Genomic DNA, 10,603 nt, shown 5'->3' with positions numbered 1-10,603 from the left:
GTAAATATTCTATTCACTGGAGATGCAGGATTTGTGTAGATATTTTATTCACTAAAATACAAGATTTGTGTAGATTTTCTTTACACTAAAGATACATGATTTGTGCAGATATTCTATACACGAAAAATACAGGATTTGTGTGGATATTCTATACACTAAAGATACATGATTTGTGTGGATATTTTATACACTAAAGATACATGATTTGTGTGGATATTCTATACACTAAAGATACAGGATTTGTGTAAATATTCTATTCACTGGAGATGCAGGATTTGTGTAGATATTCTATACACTAAAGATACAGGATTTGTGTAGATATTCTATACATTAAAGATACAGGATTTGTGTAGATATTCTATTCATTAAAGATACAGGATTTGTGTAGATATTCTACACACTAAAGATGCAGGATTTGTGTAGATATTCTATTCATTAAAGATACAGGATTTGTGTAGATATTTTATACACTAAAGATACATGATTTGTGTTGATATTCTATACACTAAAGATGCAGGATTTGTGTATATATTCTATTCACTGAACATGCAGGATTTGTGTAAATATTCTATTCACTAAAGATAGAGGATTTGTGTAGATATTCTATACACTAAAGATGTAGGATTTGTGTAGCTATTCTATTCACTGGAGATGCAGGATTTATGTAAATATTCTATACACTAAAGATACAGGATTTGTGTAGTTATTCTATTCATTAAATCGAGTAAAGTGAAATAATTCGTTGGAATGACGTTTTCACGCGAGAATTTGATAAATAGATCATTGAACTATGTTTAATTTTGGTACGTTTATTCAAAACTCGCTATTCTATCACAGCCTTCTATATTTGATATCAAAATATTAGATGCTTTATAATAACTTCAAAACGTTAGTATGTTTTAGTTATTATGTTTATTATTATTCTTATGGAAAATAGAAATATATTATTTAAGATAAAAACTTGCTTGAACTATTTTGTACAAGTATCAAAAAGCGTGAGTTGTGTGATTGAACAATAAAAACCTGAAGTTTCAATATTTATCCTGAAACCTTTCAAACACAACTTCGTGAAATTAAATGTCAGCATGATTATAATTACATTTAATTAAAAGAGAATCACGTTATCACTGTGTAACAATCTCGACAGGAATATTAAGTAGCATCAACAACACACACCAAAATAATTTGTCTAATATTCCAATATTAATTACACTTTTTATTTTTTTTGCGTTTTTATTTCCATCACCTAAGAAAATCTCATCATTTTTGTGGTAGATGTAAAAATATTGTATTTCAAAATCAATCGAAAGAGTATATGTGTTTGTTTTTCTTACAGCAAAGCCACGTGTTGTGTCTACCGACAGGGATCGAGCCCCTGATTTAAGCATTGTAACTTCAAAGACTTACGAACGATCCAGTGAGGAACTCAATCGAAGGAATCTTTAGAGCTTCTCATAGAGTAACAGAAACAAGAAAAATTCCAAGAGACAAATGGATGGCCAGGTGGTTTAAAGTGTTCGACTCGTAATCTGATGGTCGCGGTTTCGAATACCCGTCGTACCAAACATGTCCGCCCTTTAAGCCGTGAGGGCACTATAATGTGACGGTCAATCACACTATTCGTTGATAAAAGAGTAGCCCATGAGTTGGCTGTAGGTTTTGATGAATAGTTGCCTTCCCTCGAGTCTTACACTGCTTACAAATAAGTGACGGCTAGCGCAGATAGCCCTTGAGTAGCTTTGTTCGAAATTAAAAAGAAACAAAAAAGATACAAATGGACAATTTTTATTGGTTATTGAGACATTAGTGAGGTAATAATGCAAGTGTACATAACACAAAATCTGTCTACTATATAACGTTATCATGAAAGTATTTATTTCAATGAAATTACAACCATAATGTGCTACCAACTAAGTCTCCTCTCCCACATAATCAGAAATACTCTAACTCAGTGTTAGTGCCATCTATTGTGTATTAGTTCAGACTCCACCAGCAATATGAACAACTTCAATAATTTCAAATTAATTTTTTTCCGGTATCCATGGTAACCAAAATGGCCAGTATCCGATATTCAGCGATAGTTCATATGTCGATATCAATAAAATAGTTGTCGTATCTATTTATAAATATCTCCAAATATAAATAGGAAACAAATATATCTGTGAATTTTTTTTTATGCAACCTCAACATTCGGAAAGAAATGTACAGAAAATTTTCACTGTTGCAATCCTGGATTCCATTACTATGAACTGTTGGTTACTTATTCAAATAAGTATAAATATGTTTACTGAAGGAGCAATGACCTTCACATGGATATCAAAAAAAGGTAATGCGAAACAGATATGTTAGATATGGTTAGACATATTTCTATAGGTGATATCTACCAAAGTACTGCAAAAAGAAACTACGACTTCCTTGTTGACGAAATCACATCTGAGATACGCAGTAACATTTTACCCCTAGCTTGCTTAAAAGCATATGTGGTCCGGCATGGCCAAGCGTGTTAAGGCGTGCGACTCGTAATTTGAGGGTCGCGAGTTCGCATCCCCGTCGCGCCAAACATGCTCACCCTTTCAGCCGTGAGGACGTTAAAATGTATCGGTCAATCCCACTATTCGTTGGTAAAAGAATAGCCCAAGAGTTGGCGGTAGGTGGTGATGACTAGCTGCCTTCCCTCTAGTCTTACACTACTAAATTAGGGACGGCTAGCACAGATAGCCCTCGAGTAGCTTTGTGCGAAATTCAAAAACAAACAAACAAAGAGCATATAAAAGTGAATAAATAACTTAAAAATAGCTAATGTATGAATAACTTTAAAGTTATAAGGCATCTATACTAAATAGGTACAAGTAATGTAAAAATAGCAGCTGTTACAGTTTTACTTTGTATAACTATATTAAAATCTGTGTGGAAAACATGGTTTTATTTTTTTTCCTTAAATATCGTACGTGATCGTGTCTCACTGTTATGAAGAAACGTTTTACAGAAATAAATACTCGTTTCAAACTTTAACACAGTTTTTCAAATAAAACTCATATTCACGTAAGGAAAAATATAGAAATTACTCGTGAAAGATTAAACAAATGAAAATAAGGTAAAAGAGAGCTTCTAGCCATCTCAAACGTTGTTTTATTACTGTTAGTGTTATAATATACTGTATTTGGCCAACTAGTTGAAACTAAATTTTCGTAACAGCTGATCGTTACTTGATTGTTACGAAATATGAGCTTTCCGGTAGAGGGCGGATTACACCGCCATGTTATCAAACAGAAAGATGAACGTAGCGTGCGAAGGTATTGGATATGTTTGACCGGTTAATGTTTTTCGTTAGAATTTCCAGGCTATCTAGTGAAACTAAAAGCATTTATATTAAAATTTCGGAAGAGCTTAAAGGTAGTTTAATATTAGAAAATAGTGGGGCGAAAACTTTATAATTTGAGAGTTAATTCTAAAAACGTAATTGGTGAAAGTACGGCTACCGGCATGCAACAAGTTCGGCTCGGTTTGAGTAGGGTCTGGGTTACATGTTTGTCATTCAGCAGTTAGTTGTACACGAAGTTGAGTAGGATGCACTACGTTGTTCGGTGACAGAAAATGTTTCCCACAAAAGGAATGACTTATGCGCAGGTTAGTTGACTTACTTCATGATTATTGAAAACACATTTTAATGCTACGTTAGAAAATACTTTATATTACTTATAATTTTATATATTTAGAGTAAGCTGTGTCCTTTAACTGTTAGTGTTAGAGCAAAGTTAAAAATTAACCTGGTAATCAGTATAATAGCTAATTAAATATTCGTTTCTGCCAATAAAGATCACAATGCATTGTTTCTCAGTTTAGTACCTCTGCTTTTTAACGAGGTTTTTATACTAATTCCAATAATATCCCACAAAGTTTGTCCACCTTGAGAGACTAATTAGTTCTACATACGTATATTAAAGCAACAATCTTTATAATAATTGACAAAAATGAAAAGTAATGACATTTCATATATTACTATTAAACAATCTAACCAGTACTGTTAATTAAAGTAACAATAAATATACCTCACCTGGGGAACACTTGCAGTATGACCCCGAGAATGAGCTTTGGTATTAGATCAAAACCTCATCTAAAAACAATACAATAAATATACCTCACCTGGGGAACACTTGCAGTATGACCCCGAGAATGAGCTTTGGTATTAGATCAAAACCTCATCTACTGATCAAAGTGTTTCAATTTTAAATCAGTGTAAGCAAACATGATAAAGTACACAGCCTCAAAGACATCATTTCAAAGGTGAAAATATATTTACAAGTTAAAGTTTAGAGACAGGTTGACTTTACTAGTCTCAATGGGTCAATTGGCCTTTTATAACTGTGTTTTTGTCGATGGATCAGATGACTTTTTTTAACTATAACTTGTTTTATTATGTAGTTTATTCATTTTGAACTACTCAGCTTGAATAAGAATAACAAGTGTTTGTTTTAATTTATTTTGTTTATAAGATCTACAAGTAATTTATTCTCAACTTTTTACTAGAGTTTTAGACAAATGCGACTTTTACATTAATATCAGGTTTTGACTCTGTGTATTCATTAGTAGTTGTTTATGGAAAACAGTGTTTGTGGTTTGTTGTATACTTGCGTAAATCTTTTGAAAATAGTGATTTTATTCTTTGTTTTTGGATCAATAACAGCAGGTTTTCTCTCTCTTTTGACAACAGGTGTGGGGGTGTAAAAACTTCCCAGCAGAGATGTACTTAGTAGTGATACATTGTAAACAGTGTTGAACACATGAACATATTGTAGCTGGCTTCAGAGGAGTTTAAGGACTTTTACTGTTTAATATGGCACTTAAACAGTACACTTTGGAATCGGTGGAATCCTCTCGTATTTTGACCATTGAATGGGATATGATGGACAAAAGTAGGTTCTTCACTCTTAATCTTGTTAATTCCTTTTTTCTTCGAGCTTCTCTGTATCCATTCACTGTTATTAAAACCCGTCTCCAGATCCAAAAACGATACAATGTTTATAGAGGAACATATGATGCTTTTAAAAAAATACTCAACTATGAAGGTATCCATGGACTTTATAAAGGATTCTGGATCAATACAATCCAACTGGTATCAGGACTGGGCTACATTACAACGTACGAAAAGGTGCGTCACATTCTAACAGAATACGCTAACATTAAAGATAAACGAGTGAAGGGACTTATTGGTGGAGGTTGTGGCTCCTTAGTTGGACAGACAATCATCACTCCTTTTGATGTCATATCCCAACACATGATGATGATGGGTCAGAGAAATAGCAGTCTTATCAAACTTACAGAATCTTCAAACACACTCAACATTGACTTAAACCATAAACATCGAGGTACTGTGGCATTATCTGTTGTCAAGGAACTATACAAACGAGATGGACTGAAAGGTTTTATCGGATACTTTGCTTCTCTATATACATTATGTTCCTGGTAGTGCTCTCTGGTGGATGTTTTATCCCTTATACTCAGGTTAGAGACTTTTGTTGGAATATTTTAAAGGTTGTGCTTGATGAGTAATTAATGTTTTTATTTTTATTAATCAAATTTTTTCACACTGTTTGCAATTAGAACTTAAGATATTAACTTGATTTTTGTATTGTTCAAATGACTGAGAAGTAGGATCCTATATACACGCTATCTAATTTAGTTACGTGAAAGTAAGTGCTATGTGTGATTTCTTTCATCCAGAATGGCTGGCATCTCTCTTACCTCTGTCTGCATCTCATTTGCTGATTTATTGCATGGCAGGACCAATGAGTGGTATCAGTGTGTGTATAATTACCAACCCTGTGGATGTTGTAAGAGCTAGAATACAGGTAAACAAAGTTGAAATTCACCAAACTTTTGAACTTGTAGTAATTGTTTCAAAGATGACTTACTAACTGTGATAAACTGACATAATGTAGAGCTGCATGTTTGTGACACATTGGGTTTAGGTACTTAATGTGTTTCAGAGGTGAATATTATAATATCTGTAGAGTATACAGTGAGGAAGAAATCATTCCATTGTTCCGTGATTTAGAAACCTTATCTGATACAGGGTGGTAAGAGTCATGAGGGGGAACGGACCCCCTTCCCCCCAGTCTAATTTCATATTGATAGAATGCTTGAAAACAATACGTCTTTCTTTTCAGTATCGGTACCTTTATGTATTTTATGGCACTTTTAATGTTTGTTATTTAAAAACAAACAAACGAAGCTCCCTTACTTCTCCTTTGTTTTACAAAAGGGTTTTTATTATCTTGTCTCATAGATGGGTACTACAGCTAATCATTTATAAATTCATAGTCCATACATTCTCCATTACCTAAGGTGTAACACCTTTAAATAAAAGCAACCATATTGGTAAAGAAATATTTCCTTCTGTTGGATCCATATTGATCTTTAAAGTTGTTCCCACTCTGAAAAGTAAGAATAAGTGGTTTCTCATGATGACGAGACGCCCACTTGAAATAAAAATGTATCTCAAGATGGCTGGTATGGGTAATAAAACTTCTGTTAATCTGAAGATAATATAAGACATTAATAGTTTCATTTCTTGCTACCACCAGTTCTCTTTAAGAAATCATAATAAAGTAATTCTTCACTCTACTTAGATGAAATATGACACCACCACAGTGGATCAGCTGGTCTTGAAATCTCAGTGAGTGTTAACTCTGTGTTAACTTCTGCACTAAACTTTTGAATTTGTTTTAATCAGAAATTATAAATATGATTAAAGTGTGTAAAGAGAAAGAAAGCAGACAATATTTGTTGTATCAAATGCTTTTGTTTCTTGTTATTAGAATAGTTCACTCAGTTTGCTAGTTTTATATTCATTAACATATCTGTTGGTTCATGAGTAGGTTGTATTAATATAGCTGTTTGTTCATCAGTAGGTTGTGTTAAGATAGCTGTTGGTTCATCAGTAGGTTGTATTAATATAGTTGTTGGTTCATCAGTAGATTGTATTAATATAGTTGTTGGTTCATCAGTAGGTTGTGTTAATATAGCTGTTGGTTCATGAGTAGGTTCTGTTAATATAGCTGTTGGTTCATCAGTAGGTTGTGTTAATATAGCTGTTGGTTCATGAGTAGGTTGTATTAATATAGATGTGTGTCCATGAGTACGTTGTATTAAGAAAGCTGTTTGTTCATGAGTAGGTTGTAATAATATAGCTGTTGGTTCATCAGTAGGTTGTGTTAATATAGTTGTTGGTTCATCAGTAGGTTGTATTAATATAGTTGTTGGTTCATCAGTAGGTTGTATTAATATAGTTGTTGGTTCATCAGTAGGTTGTGTTAATAGAGCTGTTGGTTCATGAGTAGGTTATATTAAGAAAGCTGTTGATTCATGAGTAGGTTGTGTTAATAGAGCTGTTGGTTCATGAGTAGGTTGTGTTAATAGACCTGTTGGTTCATGAGTATGTTGTATTAATATAGCTGTTGGTTGATGAGTAGGTTGTGTTAATATAGCTGTTGGTTCATGAGTAGGTTGTGTTAATAGACCTGTTGGTTCATGAGTAGGTTGTGTTAATAGAGCTGTTTGTTCATGAGTAGGTTGTGTTAATATAGCTGTTGGTTCATGAGTAGGTTGTGTTAATAGACCTGTTGGTTCATGAGTAGGTTGTGTTAATAGAGCTGTTTGTTCATGAGTAGGTTGTGTTAATATAGCTGTTGGTTCATGAGTAGGTTATATTAAGAAAGCTGTTGGTTCATGAGTAGGTTGTGTTAATAGAGCTGTTGGTTCATGAGTAGGTTGTGTTAATAGAGCTGTTTGTTCATGAGTAGGTTGTGTTAATAGAGCTGTTGGTTCATGAGTAGGTTATATTAAGAAAGCTGTTGGTTCATGAGTAGGTTGTGTTAATAGAGCTGTTTGTTCATGAGTAGGTTGTGTTAATATAGCTGTTGGTTCATGAGTAGGTTGTGTTAATATAGCTGTTGGTTCATGAGTAGGTTGTGTTAATATAGCTGTGTGTCCATGAGTGGGTTGTATTAAGAAAGCTGTTTGTTCATGAGTAGGTTGTAATAATATAGCTGTTGGTTCACGAATAGGTTGTATTGATATAGCTGTTGGTTCACGAGTAGGTTGTATTAATATAGCTGTTGGTTCACGAGTAGGTTGTATTAATATAGCTGTTGGTTCACGAGTAGGTTGTATTAATATAGTTGTTCGTTGATGAGTAGGTTGTGTTAATATAGCTGTTTGTTCATGAGTAGGTTGTGTTAATATAGTTGTTGGTTCATGAGTAGGTTGTGTTAATATAGCTGTTGGTTCATGAGCAGGTTGTGTTAATATAGCTGTTGGTTCATGAGTACGTTGTATTAAGAAAGCTGTTTGTTGATGAGTAGGTTGTATTAATATAGCTGTTGGTTTATAAGTGGAATATATTATTTGTGGTTATGTATCTATTAAAATTTGTTGTTTCTTAGGTTCAGAGAGCAAATTCTTTTCTAGGAACTTCCAGTTTACTGTGGAAAGAGGAAGGACTCGGAATACTTACCAAGGGACTCTCAGCTCGCTTGTTACAGAGCAGTATGTTCTCCTTCCTCGTAGTGTTAGGCTATGAAACACTAAAACGATGGAGCGTATATGATCAGTATAAAGATCAGATACGATGGTGACGTTAACTGTAATAGGTCTCTAAATGTATTTCATTTCTTGTATATAATAAGTCTGTGTATATATATATTTATATATTGTGTGTACACTGTAAAATATTTTCTTTTTAGATGTAATATGTGAATATGATATATTTTATGTAAACAAATATTTGTCTTTTTAAAACTTTGTTTAATAACCAAGTTGAGATGTCTTGTATTATCTGTCATCCCTCCAGTACTTCCCTATAGGTGTGAACCTGTGTCAGAAAGTGTTAAAATTCAAAGGAGTTTGGATTTCAAACAACGTTCAGCATCAGATTGTTGTGAAAGCCACTTGACAACCTTGATTATAAATTTGAAACTGTATATCTGAACACTTGGTTAAAAGTGGCTAAACTAACAATCTTTCATACTTTAATCTGTAAAATATCACAGTTTAGTAAAAAGTGCAAAATAATAATATTAACAGTATTTTCTACATGTTAACTGTTACGCTTTGCTCACTCTCTCTAAAATGAGAGGCAGTTGTGAGTTTCTTCAGCTGGTAACCAGATGATGAATCATGTTTGGAAGTCTTTACTTTTGTACCTCTGAGGTGTGTTTCCTTTCTATTTTTTCGTAATGTATTATGAATAAGAATGATTTACATCTATTAAGATTTAGGAGGGTATCTGAAAGTAAATGAGCTAGTCTTTTAAATGATGAAGGGATTTTCAGTTAGGACAGGGTAAAACCAGCAAAACCATCTGTTGCTTTTTTATTTTACAATGGGTTCAAGAAACGTATATTATCTAAGATGACCTAAGATCCAACCTGTTATAGACACTAGAATGACATAAAGAAATATAATTTAAAACACATTATATTATATTATTTATTATATCTCTTTTTGTCCAATATCTCCTGTTTTACTAAATTTTCCAATATGTATCCCTGTTTTTGTCTAATGTCTAGTGGGAGGTTTATATTATTAAGTTTGTACTTAATGCATTTTGTCACTTTTCTCTTATCATGGAGCAGTTAAGAACTTCAGAAAATCAAAAGGTAAATATTTATGTTGTTTACATAAAGTTTAGAAAATTTATAGTTAAGGTAGTGATTAAATGTGATAGAGGACACTTCAAACTAGTGTGTTAGTTAGAGGGCTCGTCAAACTAGTGTGATAGTTAGAGGACACATCACACAAATTAACAAAGTTGCTGTGTACCAACTGTAACTTCAGGGATAACAAGTTAGATAATTTTAGTTAGTCAAAATGCAATGGTTAACAGTATACTACTGTTTTATAAATGTGTGAATTCACATTCAAGTATTGAGAAGTATTGTATTGTTCTCACACTGAACAGAACTTCAGGTCTGTTTTCTCTGTTATACCCTATAGGTAACTTATTAGAGCCTATGACTGATTTATTGACTAAACATCTAATTCAGTTTGGTCTGTACTGTCACTGTGAATATGAAGTTCAGTTTCGTCCACACTGTCACTGAAAGTCTACTTTGGTCTGGTCTATACTGTCACTGACGGTCTTGTTAACTTTGGTCTATAATATCTCTGAATTTCTAATTCGGTTTCGTGTATACTGTCACTGAATGTCTACTTTGGTATGGTCTATACTGTCACTGACTGTCTTGTTAACTTTGATCTATACTATCTCTGAATTTCTAGTTCAATTTCGTGTATACTGTCACTGAATGTCTACTTTGGTTTTGTCTATACTGTCACTGACTGTCTTGTTAACTTTGGTCTATACTATCTCTGAATTTCTAGTTCAGTTTCGTGCATACTGTCACTGAATGTCGAGTTTGGTTTGATCTATACTATCACTGAATGTCCAGTTTGGTTTGGTCAAGAATGCCACTGAATGTCTTGTTTGGTTTGGTCTATACTGTTGGTGAATGTCTAGTTATGTTTGGTCTATACTGCCACTGAATTTCTAGTTTGGTTTGGTCTCGACTGTCCCTGAATGTCTAGTTTGGTATGGTCTAGA

General features: G+C 33.3%; 1 protein-coding gene across 1 annotated transcript; it reads left to right on the top strand.

Moving 5' to 3' along the window:
• Window positions 1-3,257: 3,257 nt before the first annotated feature.
• LOC143238054 (solute carrier family 25 member 44-like) lies at window positions 3,258-9,182 on the top strand. The gene is given in 5 exon segments (XM_076477965.1): window positions 3,258-3,627; window positions 4,712-5,446; window positions 5,448-5,502; window positions 5,722-5,849; window positions 8,445-9,182. Coding segments are annotated over 4 exon segments (987 nt in total). The 5' UTR covers window positions 3,258-3,627; window positions 4,712-4,834; the 3' UTR covers window positions 8,637-9,182.
• Window positions 9,183-10,603: the final 1,421 nt, after the last annotated feature.

This window comes from Tachypleus tridentatus, chromosome 2 (assembly GCF_004210375.1).
Source record: "Tachypleus tridentatus isolate NWPU-2018 chromosome 2, ASM421037v1, whole genome shotgun sequence".
NCBI lineage: Eukaryota > Metazoa > Arthropoda > Merostomata > Xiphosura > Limulidae > Tachypleus > Tachypleus tridentatus.
Note: the sequence above shows the minus strand (reverse complement) of the source record. Positions and strands in the feature narration are given on the sequence as shown.